Source organism: Eurosta solidaginis, chromosome 2, assembly GCF_040869045.1.
Source record: "Eurosta solidaginis isolate ZX-2024a chromosome 2, ASM4086904v1, whole genome shotgun sequence".
NCBI classification, from domain to species: domain Eukaryota; kingdom Metazoa; phylum Arthropoda; class Insecta; order Diptera; family Tephritidae; genus Eurosta; species Eurosta solidaginis.
This window is the reverse complement of record NC_090320.1, coordinates 304,140,382-304,160,896: the sequence shown is the minus strand read 5'-3', so window position 1 is coordinate 304,160,896 and position 20,515 is coordinate 304,140,382. Positions and strand designations below refer to the sequence as shown.

General features: G+C 34.7%; 1 protein-coding gene across 11 annotated transcripts in view; it reads left to right on the top strand.

The window, feature by feature from the left end:
- The window catches only part of Btk (tyrosine-protein kinase Btk29A), a 75,194-nt gene extending 60,919 nt beyond the window's left edge, over window positions 1-14,275 (top strand). For all 11 annotated transcript variants that reach the window (XM_067768906.1, XM_067768907.1, XM_067768909.1 and 8 more), the window contains 10 exons: window positions 694-830; window positions 5,935-6,051; window positions 7,362-7,442; window positions 7,508-7,638; window positions 7,705-7,833; window positions 7,915-8,108; window positions 8,174-8,514; window positions 9,141-9,378; window positions 11,663-11,796; window positions 11,867-14,275. In XM_067768906.1, the coding sequence (XP_067625007.1) occupies window positions 694-830; window positions 5,935-6,051; window positions 7,362-7,442; window positions 7,508-7,638; window positions 7,705-7,833; window positions 7,915-8,108; window positions 8,174-8,514; window positions 9,141-9,378; window positions 11,663-11,796; window positions 11,867-11,965 (1,601 nt within the window). In that variant the 3' untranslated portion in view covers window positions 11,966-14,275. The remainder of the gene's footprint in view (window positions 1-693; window positions 831-5,934; window positions 6,052-7,361; window positions 7,443-7,507; window positions 7,639-7,704; window positions 7,834-7,914; window positions 8,109-8,173; window positions 8,515-9,140; window positions 9,379-11,662; window positions 11,797-11,866) is intronic.
- Window positions 14,276-20,515: the final 6,240 nt, after the last annotated feature.

Genomic DNA, 20,515 nt, shown 5'->3' with positions numbered 1-20,515 from the left:
TTTTGCAATCGAAAGCAATCTTAGAAACTAAATCGGTTCGAAAATCCCACACATTAATAACAAAACAAAAAATTTAGCAAAAATTAAATTTATACAATTTTGGCATCAAAGTTGCGCAATGTTTTGCACACTACAGATATGTAACTCCTACACGGGCTGGCATCCATTGTCGCAAACAATTATAAATGGGTAGGAAAGTCGGATGTACATTAGACCGCATCAAGAAAGGTCTCTGGCGGAAAACTTCCGAAAGTAAATGACAGTTTTATTAAAATTCTGCCAACTACAGAAAGTTTCTATGTTTTACGTTCAGAGTACAAATGTGACGAAAACTCCGATTGCTAACATAATGAGATATATTTTTTTTAAAACTTTCTTGCAAAAATTGTTTTTTAATATAGATAAACAATTTTTTTTTTTTTTTTGATACGGTGTAATGTACAAACTCTGCATATACCATACATATAATTCTGCATACGTAAGATGGTACGTAATTCCACATAATAACTAACTCTGGCCCCGCGCTATATCATAAGATGATTCATTTTCAAAATGTGTTGGTACCTGCAAAACTCTTAGATCACAAACAAGTTTTTAAGAACTTTATTTTAAATTAAGTTTCTTCCAAAATAAGTCACTTATTTGTAAAGTCATTTAAATTCATGTATATCTTTTGTTTTCTTTTAATTTCAGGCACGGGAAGCTCTCCTGCCCAGAATTCAACTCGTAGCATTAGTCCGAATAACTCCACCTCAACAAGCCAATTCAATCTGCATCATAACAGTTCGGGAAGTTTGGGCAGCTCAACGCCCACAACTACACCCATACAAGTAAGTTGCCCACTACTTAAAATGCTTAAATTTTTTTTTTAAATACCTTTTCATCAGACACCCAAAATAATCGTTATTTGATTTAAAAGTTTCAAAAAATTCACAGAAATTTCAATAAATATGAAATAAAAATTCTTCAAAATAATTTTGCTTAATACATTTTCTTTTCAAGCCATCCAATTTAGTTTTAATAAATTTTTACTTTTTTAATCCTCAAAAATAGCTATTTGCGAATTTTCTTTATAAAAGTCTTCATATAATAATTGCGCCCAATGAGTAACGTTTTTAAGTACTAAAAATTTTTTGTTTTTCGATTTATTCATATTCATATTTCATATTTTCTTTATTCAGTCTATGATTTACAATAATCTTACAGACTAGATTATCAAAAATGTCTTATATATAAGTAGAAGGTGTTAAAAAATTTTCATAATATAGAGAACTAGCAGACCCGGCAGACGTTGTTCTGCCCTAAATTTGGTCTATCTGCATATACTTTATTTATTTATTTATTTATTTAAATATAGTAATCTTTGAAATACAATGTTTCTTACAGACTACATAACGAATTAAATATATTTACAAAATAATTGTTTAAGTTAAAAATTCATTTAATTGTAATTTGAATTTAGATTTTCCAATTGAGAAATCTATATTCAAAGAATTTGAGAACAAATTAAACTCTCGTAAGGTTCTGATGAGAGGAGCATAATATGCATAGTTAGTCCTCACGCATTCAATAAAAAACAAATCATTACTTCTTAGGTTCCTCTGTGGAACTAAGAAGTTAATTCGTTGTAAAAGAGTCGGACCGTCTACTATGCCTTGAATGATGTCAAACACAAAGCTAAGCGAAAGCAAGATTCTTCTGTTATCCAACGTCTTCAGGTTAATAAGGAGACATCTAGCATTATAAGTCGGAATAGGCTCTTCAAAGTTTAATCTCCGCAGAGCAAATTTTATGAAGGTCTTTTGTACCCGTTCTAGCCTCTTTATATGGCAATCGTAAAATGGTCTCCATATAAACCAGGCATGCTTAACCAACGAAACGATATCATTTCGTTACGATAATCAACGTTAATAAACGAAACGAAGTCATTTCGTTTCGCTTATTAACGTTAAGATCGTCAAATTAACGAAATGATTTCGATTCGTTTTCTGCCATATCAAAACGAAATCAAATCGTTTATGTTGATTATTAATTTCAAACTATGCTGGCAAAGCTGATTGATGGCGGAGTCATTAAAGGTGAAAGCATTATCCAAGCTGATTGCAACTTTTCTCATGAATTTTGACAGTACGAACATTTCTCAGAGTATTTTTGACATTACCACCAACGAATTACACAAACAAATTACATAGAGTTTGTGTGTGTATGTGCGCTCGTTGTTGCCACCTTACGGCTTCACCATGGTTATAGCATTGCCAGCATAATTCAAACATAAAGTATCACGTTTTCGTTAACGTTTTTAACGTTAACGAAAGCTTTTCGTTTCGGTTAAAAACGAGATACAATTTATCTTGATAATTTCTTTATCGATAATATTTCGAAGTGTTTCAACGGAAACGGTGGAAATTTTTTGATAAACGATTAGCTTAACGTTAAGGTGCATCCCTGATATAAACACAGCATATTCTAACGTGGAACGAACCATCTAGGTGTAAAGAAGTTTTAGAATGTATGGATCAGTAAAATCAGTACTGCAACGGCATATAAAGGCAAGCATTGCGTATGATTTAGCAATTGCATGATTTATATGATCATGAAACATAAATTTGAAGTCAAAAATTACTCCTAAATCTCGTATTTTAGACTGCGTAGCCAGTTTAGATCCATTAATATCATATGATGTAGGAATTAATGAACGGGATTTTGAAAAAGTTTAGTAATATTGAGTTGCTGGTGGTTTATTCTGCACCAACTGACTACATTGTCCAGATCATTTTGAAGACTATGGGCTTCAGAAATACACGAAATTTTTGAAAAGATTTTCTGATCATCCGCATACAAAAGGAACTCAGAGGATAAAAAACAGGAAGATATATCATTAATAAAAATAACAAAAAGGAGGGGACCTAGAATACTGCCCTGAGGAACGCCTGAGGAGGCAATGAAGGAATCGGACGTACAATCATCAACAACGACTACACACTTGCGAAGAGAAAGATAGGATTTAATCCATGATAGGAAGGTTGAATGAAAACCGACATTGGCTAACTTATCTATTAAAATTGAATGACTAACCTTGTCAAAGGCTTTTGAGAAATCTGTATAAACAGTGTCCACTTGCTGCCGATCATTAAAAGCTGACACACAGTAATCAGAGAAAACCGCCAGGTTGGAAACTGAGGATCTGCCAGACACGAAGCTATGATGATTGCAGAAAATTAAGTGACTTACAGAGAAATACATCTTCTGTTTAACGATGTATTCAAACAGCTTCGACGTTGTTGATAATTTTGCAATAGGGCGGTAGTTAGCTACATTTGCTTTATTACCGCTTTTATGAATAGGGGTAATTGAGGCAAATTTCCACCCATCAATAAAAACTCCACTTCCAAGGGATTTGTAAAATGAGAAGAAGAGGAAGAGCCAGAGCTCTACAGTTCTTCAAAAGATATGACGAAAAACCGTCCATATCAGGCTTCATAGAGGGTTTTATGTTATTCACTCCTACAACTATATCTTCTAAAGTGAGCACCAGAGAACCAAAATTTATTGCGCTATTAAAATTGGAGACTATATTATGCGCTGATTGAGAATCGCTATCAAAGTTCGATTTGAAGAATTCCCCAAAGAGATTAGCAGCTTCATAAGTCGAACCTGCCCTAGTCTCCTTGTAAAACACGCCTGTTGGAATATCTGAACGAGCCTTCTTTGAGTTAACGTATCGCCAAAAAGACTTACGGTTACTCTTGATTTCGCGCTCAAATTTTCGCACATAATTCCTGTATAGAGATTTATTAAGAGATCTGAACTTCTTCGCATATGTCAAGTAAATATACATATGTTACATATAAAAGTCTTTGAAAACATTTAAATTTCAAGTTGAAATATGACTTGTGGTATGCTGTAACAGTGATTCGGAAATCCATGGACTAGCCTACGAGCTTGCTTCGTTGAATATTTGAAGACATAGTTTGCGACTTGCCGAACCGAAGTCAATGCAGGGGATTAAGATGGACAAGTAATAGTTAGATTTGTTGCATTGGCCAGATCGAACTCGAGCGTCCGTTCAAATCGGCAGCCCGTACAATTTTTTTGGTAGCGTCTTCCGATTTTTACGGTATCCTAAACCGATTTTTTCATCGTCTCTGTCAATTTAAGACAACTGAAAAAATCGACAGCAACGACCGAAAGAAATTTAAGCATCAACTCTGCTCATTCATCGAATCCGCCTATAATCCTCACATTATTATTGCAATGAAATTTGAAATAAAACTTCTTCTGACCACGAGTAATATTTATATTAAAAATAGGCATTTACGGAATATAACCACGCCCACTTTATTTATATAAACTATTTCCTATAAATTCATTTATTCGATATTCCGATGCCTAATTGATCTATTATCTTCAAACTTGGCAAGTACGTCGTGCAGCTAACTCAATAAACATAAAAAATTTGAAAAAGGGGCGTGCTAGTGCCTACTTATTAAAATTCATTTCTATTTGCTGGCGACATCTTCAGAACGGTAAAAGGTAAAATTGCGAAATTTGGTGTGCCGATTCCTTATTTAAGGTTGATCTGTTCCAGCAAAAACTATAAAAATACGGGGATAACCACGCCCACTTTCTATATAAAAATACAATACAATAATAAAATTTTAGAGGATAAGTCCCGTAGTTAGACCTAAAATTAATATTAAGCAATTTTGAGGTATGGCTAAGGCAACGCCCAGTAAGGCCACGCATACCTTATGGGACACATACATACATACATATATAAGAAATAGGGTGTCGTTATCAACCGACTTTTATTATGTTTGGCCAAAGGTGCTCTTACTTTTATAGCGAAGATGCAAACCAAACTTCATTACTATAGCTATCATCCGGTGGCAAAATCCTGAGCCAGATAAATAATTTTGCATGTAAATGCAACAACAACGATTTGAGCGAGATAAATCCAGATAGAAGTCTGGTTCAATTTGTGAGCCAGATAATTTGTTAATTACTTCTTTTTAGGTTGGCAACGCGGCCTTTAATATACCTACTTTTTCAAAAATAGATGTCGCTGCTTAGCCTTTCGCCGTATGGGTTAAATGAAAAACAGCGGCGACATCTGCCTGTCACATTTCACGTGTGCGAAAATTTCACGACATCTGCTTCTCAAGTCTCTCAATGATCCAGAGCATTCCCGTGAGAACTGAGCGTGAGCCGGAGCTGTAAAACTCACTGAAATACGGCATATATCTTCAACCGTTCCCCAGAAACCTCTACCAAAAGTTGATTAAAGCGTTTTAAAAGGCTTTGCATGACACAGTTAGGGGTTGCAACAGCATTTAATATTTAGTTTTGGTCTTCCTACGAACTCTAAAAGTTTAGCATTGTATGACAAGTTGCTGATTTTCCCTAGTACCGTACCATATTTTACTAATACCTTTTAGCTTTTTGTGGTCCAAACTTTGGTCGATAGCCTCTGAGCCGCTTTAGGTATCGCATACACACTAATCCTGAACTAGAACATGCTATTTACTTTGATATAACTCCAAACAATTTTCTGTAACTACGACCGAACTGATACGTTAAAAGTTGGAAATAGTTGCAACGAATTTTGTAGCAAGTCCTAACACGCCTTTCAATGCAGCGCAGCCGCAGACTTGTGCATATTCAGTTACGCAATAAAAAATGTTAAAAGACTTGAACAAAATGAATTTCATCCATAATTATTATATTGGCACTTTTATAATATAAATTGGTTGATAATTTTGTTACTTTGAAAAATCTGACAAAAATAATTACTTATGATTTATATAATTTTATATCACACATATAAACAATTTTGTTTTGTTTATATTGCAAAGTAATAATTTAGTTTGGACTTTTGCAAATATTTATTAAAATTAATATGTCTCTGGTTTTTTTCTTCATATCTGCATTTAGCCTTCCGTTACCACATTTAAGCAATCACCAAATATTTTAAACAGCGGCCCTACTTTGTTGGAGACCACAATGCCGGGTGGTGTTCCAACGCCGGGTACTCCAAATTCTAAAGTTAAGGTAAGTAAACGCATACTTAATTATGGGGGATAGGTGAAAGGCAAATTGAAAACCGAGCTCACATACATATTTACGAATATGGTAAACTATCAGTGAGTGGCAAGTAAAGAACTTTCTTACACGAGCCGTTTACACTAGTCAATTTTAAAATAAACAAGTAAGGACGGGACTGTCTTCGGCTGAACAATAATCTTATCCCGTTGGTAATCTCCAAATAATCGGATGTATAAGATAAGAAATATATAGTGAACAGATTAACATACCTAAACGATTTTTAAGATAAATATAAAATAAAAAATGGCAAAAAACCCCCTTATCTGAACGATCGGTTGTATGGGATATATATTATATATAGCTCCGATCGAAATGATTTTTCCATGAAATCTTCTATGATATATTAGAATATATATCACCGAGTACTTAAATTCAGACATGGCAGCATACAGACACCTCCTTTTCCTTTTGAAGACTACAAAGAGATGATGGTCCCAGTTATCCTATCACGGATTGCCTTCAGGTCTAAAGCGTCACTGATCAGCCTTTTAACCAATATGCTAGATTGAACGACATGTTATTAAGCAAAGTGCTTCGTCGGTAGTTGACGCGGTTTGCGGAATCATTTCACTTCCGGGTTTGAACAGAAATCCTGTCATAGTCGTGTGGAGGAAGGTATTTTCCATATTCAGGTTTTAGGTATAGAGTTCGTCATCAGCTTCGCTATTCAGCGGCAAGATGAATTGTACCCTTCATAGCGTCGATATACTTTGCTACAGACGTAACAAACGACGAACAGCATAACTTTATTGGCGCAGTTTCTTTCCCACTGCAGCTGCGCTCCGCTGCCTTTTGGAGCGGTGATTGCAACTCTCTCAAGGGCATCAACCGAAAAGGAACCAATTCACTATTAAAGATTCGGACATACCAGCTCCAATCATAGTCCGCAGTACTTTTGCCGTGGTTGTCATCTAACGAGTGTGGCCGCACACTAACCTTTTTTGTTCGCATCATCGGACACGTGTGGGACCCAGCGTACAGCCTGAGCTACAGCGTTCTCGATACAGAATAATATATATAGCAAACTGGTTACGAGATGCCCGGTTGCTGCCGCTCCTCGAAGTGGACAAAGGAAAGTGGTCCCATTGAAGTCCCCCTCCTTCTGCCATGGCTAATTTCTTAACACGGGTTGTTAGCGAAAGAGTTGGCACTGGGTGTAACACGCAACTGCATCTACATGCGCAGACCCCTTACACACTATTCCAAAATTTTTTTCACGACAAAGCTTATTCTGTTAAAAATTATTTTCTTTCCAGGACAATTCCCATTTTGTCAAAGTTGTGGTGGCGCTGTATCCATTCAAAGCCATCGAAGGTGGAGATTTGTCACTTGAAAAAGTAAGGCTTTTTCTAGCTAATTTGGCCAACCGTAAATTTAAATATTTCAACAATTTCTTCATTAGAATGCGGAATACGAAGTGATCGATGATTCTCAAGAGCATTGGTGGAAGGTGAAAGATGCTTTGGGAAATGTTGGTTACATACCTAGCAACTATGTCAAGCCCAAAGCATTACTGGGTCTAGAACGTTATGAGTGAGTTGAATTTTCAAAGACAAATATTTTAATGAGATTCTAATTAATTTTCGTTTTCCTGCGTAGGTGGTATGTTGGTGATATGTCACGGCAACGCGCTGAATCACTATTAAAACAAGGCGACAAGGAGGGCTGTTTTGTAGTGCGAAAATCCTCAACAAAAGGTCTTTACACACTGTCCTTACATACCAAAGTGTAAGCAAATAAATTATAATTAGATACGAGAATTAAAAAAAAAAAACAAATAACAATCTATTTGATCCCAAACAAAAATAGTCCGCAATCACACGTCAAACATTATCATATTAAACAAAATGCGAGAGGAGAATATTATTTGAGTGAGAAACATTGCTGCGAAACGATACCCGATCTAATTAATTATCACCGGCATAACTCAGGCGGCTTAGCGTGTCGTTTGAAATCATCGCCTTGTGATAGACCCGTGCCACCAACAGCAGGATTGTCGCATGGTATATACATACATAATTTTTGTAATTTTACATACCAAACTCTTTTGCTCACATTTCATTCACAGATAAATGGGAAATCCATCCAATGGAGCTGATGTTAATGGAAGAGCTCGGTTCGGGACAATTTGGTGTAGTACGACGTGGTAAATGGCGTGGCTCTATTGATACTGCTGTTAAAATGATGAAAGAGGGTACCATGTCCGAGGATGATTTCATTGAGGAAGCCAAAGTGATGACCAAATTGCAGCATCCCAATTTAGTGCAATTATATGGCGTCTGCTCTAAACATCGCCCGATATATATTGTCACCGAATATATGAAACATGGCTCGCTATTAAACTATTTGCGACGCCACGAGACGACATTAATTGGAAATATGGGCTTATTATTGGATATGTGCATACAGGTAAATGTTTTTTAGGAACTTCTTATGGGATTTTCGTGTGGGAGTTGGGTAATCAGCTTATATCTAATTTAAGTCTTAGCGCCCTCTTCTAAATGTCCGGTGAACGCTGGTCTGCAATTTACTTGGCATTGAGAAAACTGTCCCTAAAAGCCCTTTGAGTTATTGAAGAATTGTTGTATAAGAAGATACTTTTTACCACTCTCTGACGACCACACATAATGTTAAGGCTTTGAAAGTAATCATCCTAAATTAAATGCTAAAAGTTATTACTATAAATCTAGAACACGTGTAATATGTGGGCGATTGACTGAAGAAAAGAGCAACAAAGAACTAAATTTTTGGTCGGCCTGTTTCGAGGCATTTTCTAACGGCCCAGATTTCAGAATAGATTTCATGGATTTTGTTAAACTGGCTGGTCAATAGAGACCTCACATAGACTGTATGTGTCCATAGTGTTTTGACATTTATATATTCGTAATACAAATAATTCCGGCATTATAACCAAACCACTGGCTAGAAATTAAGTTCGTTATATAATCACCAACTGTTTGGGCAAATCAAAATTTAGAGTGAAGGCTACATTAATATTCTGCATCACATAATATTTTTCCTCTTCTTTGTTTTAGGTCAGCAAAGGTATGGCTTACTTGGAACGTCACAACTACATCCATCGTGATTTGGCTGCACGAAATTGCCTTGTCGGCTCAGAAAATGTAGTAAAAGTGGCCGATTTCGGTTTGGCGCGCTACGTTTTGGACGATCAATATACAAGTTCAGGTGGCACCAAGTTTCCTATTAAATGGGCACCTCCTGAAGTTTTAAACTACACACGATTCTCTTCCAAAAGCGATGTTTGGGCATATGGTACGTGCAGTAAATGTGTTTAGCAGCTCAGATGCTTACATATATTTATAAAAATTATAATTTTACAAATCAGCCAAATGCGGATTTAGTGAATGCCGACAGCCCATTGCGATTTTCCTAGCTATTATATTACTGATACTAATGCCCGGTTTTTTAGTTAAAGTTAACTGGAGTTTAACTTTACCACTTTGTTCTGTAACATAAAATTTTGCTGCTCATCTCTGCTTAAACGACCGAAGTGGCAGGGTTAGACTCTAGTCACTTTTGACTGGAGTTTAAACTCGCACTGACAAACCGGGCATAATTGTAGCAAATTATAGAACAAAGCAAATATCAGTTTCCGCCAACAACAAAAAGCATAACATGACACATGATAAGATGCAAGGAAGGCAATTGAGTTAAGTTTACAACATTAATGCATGACGTCGCTGAAAACTCCATAGCACTACCACCGCGCTGAATGCCATTAGCACCCAGATAAATTGCGGTTTAAATCAATACCCCCACCATAGAACAGTACTCGTAGCGCTAGACCTATCAAAAGCTTTTGATACGGTCAACCATGGCTCGTTACTGCAGGACCTGGAAGGGTCTACCCTTCCCCCATGTCTTAAAAGGTGGACCGCAAATTATCTGGGTGGTCGGCAGGCATCGGTGCAATTTAGAAACGAAACACCAAAACCAAGGAGAATTAAACAGGGGGTGCCACAGGGTGGTGTCCTATCCCCACTTTTGTTTAATTTCTACATATCTAAGCTACCTTCACCACCGGAAGGAGTCACAATCGTTTCCTACGCCGATGACTGCACAATAATGGCCACAGGCCCAGGCCCAAAGATCGATGCGCTATGCAATAAAATAAACGGCTACCTCCCTGATCTCTCCAGTTTTTTCGCCTCGCGAAACCTGGCATTATCACCGACTAAATCTTCCGCGACCTTCTTTACAACATGGACGCCCCAAATGTCGACCATTTTGAACATCCACGTCGATGGCACTACGCTACCGACTGTCCGACACCCCAAAATCTTGGGTGTGACGTTTGATCAGGATCTACATTTTGGTGAGCACGCAGCCGCAATTGTTCCGAGAATTCAGAGCCGTAACAAAATCCTCAAATCCCTCACTGGCAGTACTTGGGGAAAAGATAAAGAAACGCTCATGACTACATACAAAGCAATTAGCCAGCCGGTTACGTGCTACGTGTCACCCATATGGTCGCCAAGCCTAAAAATCACCCACTGGAAGAAACTACAGACCTGCCAAAATACTGCTCTCAGAATCGCCACGGGCTGTCTTCTTATGTCCCCAGAACACCATCTGCATAATGGGGCGAGAATACTCCCCATCAGGGAGAGAAATGAGAAGCTGACCAAACAGTTCCTGTTGAATACCCAGAAACCTGGGCATCCCAACAGACATCTGATTGATGAACCAGCACCGCCTAGGGGCTTAAGGAGTCATCTCCGTAAGCATTTTGAGGAAATACGGCACCTGAGAACCCAGCCGTATGAAGTGAAAAAACACAAGCAGGTCCTTGGTGAACTCCATAAACAGGCGTCGGACCTTTATGCCGGGAATTGCCCGGTGAATCCAGTACTTAACGAAAATTATCCAAAACTTGCGGAAGAGGAACGCATACTCCCCAGGGAAACGCGTGTCACTCTTGCTCAACTTCGTTCTGGATACTGTAACAGGTTAAACTCTTACCTATCCAGAATCAACCCCAACATACAAAATGTATGCCCCGCTTGCAATGTGTCCCCACATGACACCAACCATCTCTTCAATTGTAATGTGGAACCAACGCCTCTAACACCCCTTTCCTTATGGTCCACCCCTGTTGAAACGGCAAGTTTCCTTGGACTCCCGTTAGAGGATATTGATGACAATTTGTGATCGGTCGCGGCTATTAGGTGGGGCGAGCATTGCTACAACAACAACAACAACGTCGCTGAATGTGTTTGTAACAGTTCAACCAACGTAGGAGTGCGGGTTCGAATCCCACTCTCGGAAGAAAAGGCTTTGAAGAGATTTACAAGGTATAATCGAAACAGCTGTCGCCTTGTCCGTCCTGATGTCACGTTTTTAAAATTTTTCCCAAGTTATTAAGCAAATTTTCTCTTGATCAGACATTCTGTTGTACGGCGAATTGGATCTGAACTCGCTTTGCTATCATTTTGTATAGGCTCACCACAATTAAAAGGGTTTACAGTCTAAATTTGTGTTCATATTTTTTTATTCTAAATTTATCTTAAAATTCGTTTTTTTCACATTTTATTAGGAGTATTAATGTGGGAAGTATTCACCTGTGGTAAAATGCCGTATGGTCGCCTCAAGAATACCGAAGTTGTGGAACGTGTTCAACGTGGTATTATATTAGAGAAACCAAAGTCATGCGCAAAGGAAATTTACGACGTAAGTTTTTCACATTTATTGTTGTTGACGTTATTGACTAAATCATATTTTGCGCTTCAATTTGTTGTAGGTGATGAAGAAATGCTGGTCTCACGGCCCAGAAGAGCGTCCCTCATTCCGCGTACTCAAAGAACAACTCGCACTCGTCGCTCAAACATTAACCGATTAAATTTCGAACAAAGTTTTTCTTCACGCTGGTGGCATTCAGTGACTGCCCAATAATGTACGAGCGAGTTAATTTTTAAATGGGTATTAGCTAAGAAAACAATGAGTGAAACAAGAAAACACACAAGCTGCATAGATAAATATCACTTTAAATAAAACTAAACTAAAAATACAAAATGAAATAAAGCGCGAAAAGTAAAATAAATTAGGATATATAGTTAGAGCATTGGATGCCTTTCCTTTAGGAAAAGCTCAAAATGCTGCAAAATGCCAACTCCAAATATGAATTCGAAACATCATAAAACTTTACCAAGTAGTCAAAATACGTTTGTTCGTAACTAAATTTAAAGGCAAAGTATAAAAAACGTAGAAAAACTAAATACAAATCAAATAAAATTAAAAAAATTATATATACTTAATATTGAAATGAATAAAAGCTTTCGCGTTACGTAAAGGAGTATTTAAAAAGTTTGTAAAAATTACTGAAAATTTTAAGTGCTTAAATACATTTATACATACAGTTGTGAACACAAAAATAGCAACAAAAACTTATAAACAAAATTAAACGTTTTATTTATTGAACAAATTTTAGAAAAAAATTTAATGAAAATTATGCAAAATAGTTTCAAACCCGTATTCGAGAACTCGAACTCAGAATCACTATGAATCTAAAAAAGGGCAAAACTGGATACTCAATTAAAATTTTGAAAATTTTAAATTCATATTTCGAAAGTTTTATGAAGATTTTGGAACATTTCTTCGAATAATTGCGAAAACGTTTTTTACGGCGGCCGCCATGGTGTGATGGTAGCGTGCTCCGCCTACCACACCGAAGATCCTGGGTTCACCCCCCGAACAAAGCAACATCAAAATTTTAGAAACAATGTTTTTCAATTAGAAGATAAATTTCCAAGCGGGGTCGCCCCTCGGCAGTGTTTGGCAGGCACTCCGAGTGTATTTCTGCCATGAAAAGCTCTCAGTGAAAGCTCATCTGCCTTGCAGATGCCGTTCGGAGTCGGCATAAAACAAGTATAATAATTGTTGCTACTATCTTCGTATTCACAGCTGTACATACATACATATGCATCCTAAGAGTGTTTTGCATTGTAATATTTATGTCAACTAACCAGCCACATTAATTAAGATATAAAATACAGTTAAATATGTAAGCAACCAAACAACTTCAACTACAAGGATAAAATAGAATATTTAAACTATTTTTTAATATATAAGTCAATGTTTTTGTATGCTTTTTTATTATGCTTTTTACTTTTATACATAAATAAATAAAGAAATTATAAAATGTACGATTGCATACAAAAAACTGAAGAACTTAGAGATATACAAAAGCAAAACTCAAATATTGAAACTGATTAATTATAAAAGCCTATGTATAACTTATACATATATAGTAAGTAAGTCAAGACGCCATGTAAATTGTGAAAGTTAAGTTCACGTTAAAGAATTTTTTTTTTTATTGTAATGTTTCATATATTCATAATTTTACATTTACGACTTATAGAAAAAAGGCACAAAAAGCGTTGAGCTGTTTGTAAAATCAAAATTAAAACTTAAATTAAGAAAAGCAAAATTCATTTTTTCTGGATATTGTACAAAACAATTTTTTGAAAGACATTGAGCCGTGAGTAGAACACAAATTAATCTATGTTTTTGGAAGTTGGTCTTCAACACATATGTGTGTTGTATGCTTTTGAAGTTCGAAGTTTGAGTTTTCGAAGCTCTTGTCTTCAAATCAACATATTAGAAAAACTGATACCTAAAAATGAGGGCCGTGATTCGCCTTTTTTTCTTTTGAATGATATCAGAGTTTCGAAAAGGTTAAAATAAAAACATTTTAACATTTTTTCCTACCTTCAATTTGTTTAGGTTTTTCAATATTAAAATTTATAAAAAATATTTTACGAAGCGTACAATTTTGATCTTTTTTGATTATTTTTAATGTAATAATTTAAAAAAATTATTTCACGAAGTGTCGAACTTTAGAGGCTAACTTCGAAATATGGAGGAATAAGTTGTTTGTTTATGGGCTCTCTAAAACATGTCTTCATCCATTATCCAGCTAGGAGCTGAAGCTGTAATTACTAATTTGAATAATGTGCTTCTTCGGTTATTCCGCTAATAGGGGCACATCGCACGTTTATTTGAATTTCAATTTACTTATGTTCTTGCATACGTAGATATGTTTGCATATACGAATATATACATTATACATATATAAATAATTTTAAATGGCATTGAGTGCGCATAGATTTATTATGAATTTAATAAAAATTCTTTTGTGATTTACTTTTAATTTTTTTGTTTTCGAATTTTGATAAAAGTGAAGCATGGTTTGGCACTTTGTGCGCATAACCAAATTAACGCTTGTATTAATGACTTATAAATACATATTATACTTACGTACATATGTCAATGTAAACTGTATGTAGGTGCATTCTGCAAAATAAATAATACTTTTTTTTTTTAATATAGATACATAAAAACAAACATATTTTTTAAAAGTGAAATTATAATTTCTTCGATTTGATTTATAAATGACATGCTAACGTATACATACATACAAAAAACATACATATGTATATTCATACAAATGTACGAAACGCAATATCCATGCATTGGTATTTTTTTATTTTTTATTAACTTCGTACTGTAATTTTTTTTTTTTTGTAGTTTTATTTAAATATTTTGTAAGATGTATTGAAAAAGCGAATAAAAACCCACATAAACGTTTTTATACTTATAGTTTATTTTTATTATTATTTGTAAGCTGTGGAGTAGATTTTGAGATTTCGGTTGCAGTAAAAAAAATCAATTTTTTGTATATTAAAAACTCTTAGTGTAGCATATTCAACGGCTAGTTCCGAGCTTTTTCCGCTTTATGCGTGACTAATGTGTTTTCACAGGGAGCGTTAAAAAATGTATATTAAGCTTATTCCAATTTCGCCAATCAGCTGCTTCACGCAAATTATATATTTCATTTCATGATAAAAAAAACCCTTAGGTATAACTGTCAAACATATTAACTTTCAACGGCTATTGTTTAAAAGGATGATTCATGTGTTTTATTGCATAGAATGTTGATTAGCGGCCAACTAATTTTAAACACAAAGTAGGTATTGCAAATTGAATATTTAATATTTTAATTTGGTTTTTATTATTAGATTATCTTCTTGTTATACATATATCAAAAACAAAAACATTTTTCAAAATTTGAATTTTTTTTTCAATTTCATAAAATTAGTCTTTTGATGACTTTTGTTTTCACGTTTTAAAATTGCTGGAAATTTGTTAGAAAAGTTAAGTAAAAATAAATGCTAAAATGGTTCGTCGTCGGGTCATGTTCGCCGTCAAGTATTCTCAAAGTTTAAAATATGACAAACTTGCCGAAAATTAAACAAATTTATAAAATTTCGTGTATGACAAAGACTTATCCCTGAATATTTCCGTCGATAAAAAATGTTGTTTTTTTAATGAATAAAGTGTAGGACGTTTGTAAAACTTGCGAATATCAGTAATATTTGACGTTCTTGGTCCCTTTGGAAAATTCCTCGAATTTGTTTTTCTTTTTATATGAAGAAAATTAGCAAACATAAAGTGTTAAAAGTTGGTCGTTCCAGCTTATTTGCAAGTAAATAAAAATGAATAAAAAGAGTTTTTTCGAACATATTCCGAACCTTTTTGCTTAGAATTCTGTTTGTACGAACTTGTTGTTGTTTTATTAAAAAAAATCGCCATAAAATTCAAATTTTTTTCCCAGCCACTTTGTTCTAGCTTGAATGTACGTAATAAGGAAAAAATCAGCATAAAGTAAGATTTTTTGGCTCATTTTACTAGAAAAGTACAAAATCTAGCATTTGTTGCGTTCCAATGAAGCGTGATCCACATACGGATAGAAATTTAACATCCAAATGCAACAACAATGTGATCCATATGTAGCAATTTGTTGTTGCATTTGCATGTTAAATTTTTGTCGGTATCTGGATCACTGTTCATTGGAACACGATGATTATTTAGTGTTCCTCATAGCCACCACTGTAATCGAGAAGTAGCATACCCGGCGAGAAATGCCAGTGGTTTGAAAGATGAAAACTGGGTAATTTGAAAGCACTTCATTTTTTCTTTATAAGTAATTTGAGCAAGTTTTATAAATTCTGAGTAAAAATTATTTAAATTCGTTTTAATGATTAGGGTTATAAATTAACAAAAACAAAATTTGTTCAAAAGGATCAGATAATTTGGTAGCTAGGCTTACTTAAATAACCCAAATACTTTGCTTGCATGGGCTTCGTTGTAGAATCAACTAGTCTTATTAACACCAAAAAAATGTAAATGCTACCATGATTGGAGTTCCGAAAAGAGACAGTAAGTACACTGTGAGAAATGGCGGCAGCTTGTAAGATTTTATTTTTAATTTTATATAACTTCTAAACCCGCATTGTTTTTCATATATATTTTTCATCTCTCAGGCTACACATATGTATGTATATGTCGACTTTGTCAAGTTTTTGAAAAGGCGCAAATTTTCATATACAAATACCGCAATTATACAATACCTTATTTTTTTTTTTAAGGAAAAATATACTTAATTTAAAAACAAAAAATACTAAAACCACAAGTCAATGAACTTGAATTTGTGAAAAATTAATAAACCATTTTGTAACTAAATATATTAATATAAAGAAACGGTGATATACATAAAGAGAATAAAAATAAATAAACAATGATTAACTGAAAAAATATAGCAGCAGAGGACTGCAACAAGCGTTTCATCTATGGATACCGAGCAAAAACGTATAGATATTGAATTATGGTTTTTGCCTTCTGTAACAATCTCTGATCACCCAATTTAAGTAATGGAGTCTAGAATAAAAAGAGCTACAAAATACTTTCGAGGTACTTTGAAGTAAGAAAACGAGAGTGCAAAAGAAATTGCAACCAAGAAATTCTTTCTTACATTTGGTATTATACATTTTTAATAATGAGGACAATTTCCTTGTATTCAGTAAGTTTTTCCATATTTCGAGAAAAAATTCCTTTCTATAACCCATTCTCAGTGTTTTTCGGAGGAAAATGGTTTTCTGAAACGAAACCCAAACACGCTTGGGGTGTGGTCGATTGACTGCGAATCGCAGCAGCAAGTCTACGAATTTTGGCTATCGAATTACGCAAAGCAGTTTCTGAATGAAATGATTCCAGAATAAGAACACATTTCCATGGTAGGAAAATTCACCAACTTTTTTACCTCTTTTCATCATCGCTTTTTTAGCGAATCGATAACTATAATGAATTTTTGGTACGAAATAATCTTTTGTTATTGATATTCGTTCATCTATAATCATAATATTTTAAGATTTTGAATAACATTAGTTGTGATGCCATATTTTATAACATTAAAATTCTCGCATCGTGTTTTTAAAGCAAAGTAAAGGCGGATTTACGTAAACGTCTTAGTCGCGTTTTTTCGCTTTGACAAAGCCATAAGATAAAAAGAAACTACCTGCTGTTTTCTTCGCTTTGAAGCCACCAAAATTAAATTAAAGTAAATTTATTTTAAGTGAATACGACAATCGTTATAGCAAGCCAAAAATCGGTTGTTGAAATCTCAACGTTGAAAGGTAATGAATTTCGGTTCAAGCCGAAAAAAACCACCTTTAACCAGAAGATGTTCCCTTTTTTTGCTTTTTATAAAATAAATATTATGCTTTAAAACAATGATTGTGGGAATTTGGTTAAAAAAACAAATCGATATTCTATCAAGCTCTTTAGTTATAAGATGTTGTGTCGTTTGATGACATTCAAGTAATGAAAAAAATACCGAAAAAGTTAAAATTGTGTCATTCTTCAAAGCGGTTGTGAAATGTTTAAATTGAAATCATATCACAGCCAGCTTTGAGGAGCGATACGATTTTCTCAACAGCATCGATCCAAAGACGTACTCACATACCTAATTATCGGCATCGTTGCATAGGTTGACAAACAGTGTTGGGCATACAATTTGGACACTGTAACCAGGAAAATACCTTAGTAAGTACACATAAATCTATATATGTATAAAAACAGCTGATGATCCCTGCTATGTCATAAATAACAAAAGACTCGTATTCGCTAGCATACGTGTAATATAAAATATATATTTAGATTCATTTATAGTTGAAAATAAAATTAACACAGATTATTTATGCCAAATTAAGGGGCCAATTAATGGTGACATCAATAACCAGATAAAACAGCTGACCGGACCAACCTTATGGAAATCAATGTAATCAATTAATGGTGCCATACCATAACGCTATAGCCATAACCATATCATAGCCAAGCAATTGGTTTTTTGCATTTTCGCCATATCCATAACCTAAAAATATTTGAGTTGGAAAATTTATTAACTTTTTGTAGATTTTATTTATTGGTTTGGATGCGTTTTGACTAAGAGACTTATTTTTTGTGTTATGTGTTTGTAATTTTTTGGGTTTTCTTCATTTTTATGAAATTTTCACGATTTTTAGGTTAATGCACCAATAACTGATGCAAATTTGATATGGATAAGTAAAAATAGGGTTATGACTGTGGCGTTAGGGTTAAGAAAGTTTAATTGGCACTTAACTTGACTTACTGTTATTGCCCTCCACGACCTAATAAGTGCCAAAAATTGTGCTCTCGCGGACTTTTTGACTCCTGCTAGTTGTCCCACTAAATGATACTCGACATAAATTGAGTAAAGGCTCCATTACAGATACTTAGCATAGACTTCACTTGACTTGAGAACTGTCACTTACAGTTCTGTTAAATGAACATGGCATGTTACTGATTACTCAAAAATTGGCAACACTTAACTTGACTTAGAAGTCTGTTGAATTTTGATTTTCTATGTAAGTTCTAAATGACGTTTACATTTTGAGATGCCATTTGTTTGTTTCCATTTCCTTTTGACATTTTGTCATACAAATTGACATTTATTTAAAAATAAATTTCAACGCTGATTATGATGTATGGCTCAAGTGGAGTATAATCGTAGCTAAGTTGCCAAGTTTACGCCAAGTCTATGTTAAGTATAAGTAATGAGGGCTTAAAGATAGTCGCATACGCCGACGACGTCGTCGCCGCTTTATTAATGCCCCTATTACCGTTTACAACTCAACTCTGGTTGGGTTGAAATTTCGAAATTTGGTATTACAGATTACAACTCGACCTGTCAAAAAAAAATGTCAGTTGAGTTGTCTAGTCTAACAACTTTTTGTGGCATTACCGTTTACCACCTTGTGTTGGTGTAGTTGTCAAAGACGTTAAAATCTTACAACTGATTACTATCCTACAAAAATTTTTGGATTACGTGTTCCATTTTCTTCATGTTGGACTACTCTAACAATACTCCTTTGCAATGCATTTGCGGACCACCATCAGCCGATCATTGCTCGTTTTTTAACGACCGTGATCACGACACGATGACGATCGAACAGAGTCGCCAAAAGTAAAATATTGCATACAAATACCTGATAATAAAACTTTACTATGGCAACTCCGGTTTTATGTTTACATACTATAGTCTAGAGAAATATTAGTTTCTTTATTCACGCAAATGCTAAATAACATAAGAATATTCGTAGTATAAAATATAAAAGTTGTATTGCCCCTCTTCATTTACTTTCATTTTAAATTAAATTCACTCCGATAATTCTTTCCGACACAATTCTATTTAGTACTTTGGCATATGATCCTCTGTGGGTGCTCCATGGAGTACTACACTGAAAGTACTTTAGAAAGTACTCTCACGTATGTACTCTATGGATACTCTCAAACAAAGCGTGAGTGGGATCACCTACTCCTCTCCTAGGACATCGCAATGTTAATTGGAGCACATTTTTTGTACGAATACACATTAGTTTTGGAACACTCCTATACTCCTAAAGGAGTATTCCTTAAACTATTTATGGAGTACTCGCTTTTTTTGAAGGGTAGCAGTTGTCTCATAAAATTGTGCAGTTGTTTTGAAAAAAGGCAACTTTGTACAAGACGGTTCACCACCTAATTTTTAACAAAAATTTTCAAAGTTGGTATCAAAATACACTTTTTGACGTCCGATTTTAGAATCCGAAAACAAAAATTAAAAATTTAATTTCTGTCATATCATTTCGGTTCAAATTTTTATGTGGTTGTTGTATTTTGCCAGATTTTGTGTACACACTATTGCAGAAAGGCGTTGGATGCACCCAGGTTATTTTTACAAATCGCAGCCGAAGGCCGCCAACGCAGAAAGATGTTCTGTGCAAAAAAACTGTGGATCGGCCCTCATATTTCGGACCCTCTCGGTGCCATTTCGTGGGGTTTTCTAAATAATTTTCGACAGAAATACAATTTTTAATTTCCGCTTTCGAATCCTAGAAACGGAGATCGAAACACGTCTTTTGATACCACCTTTGATAAGAGTTAGATGGTGTACGGTCTCATAAAACGTTACCGAAAAAAAAAACAAAAAATTGAAAGCCGGCAGTTAAACCTTTTTTTTATCAAACAATTGTTTTTGTGAATGTTTTTCGTA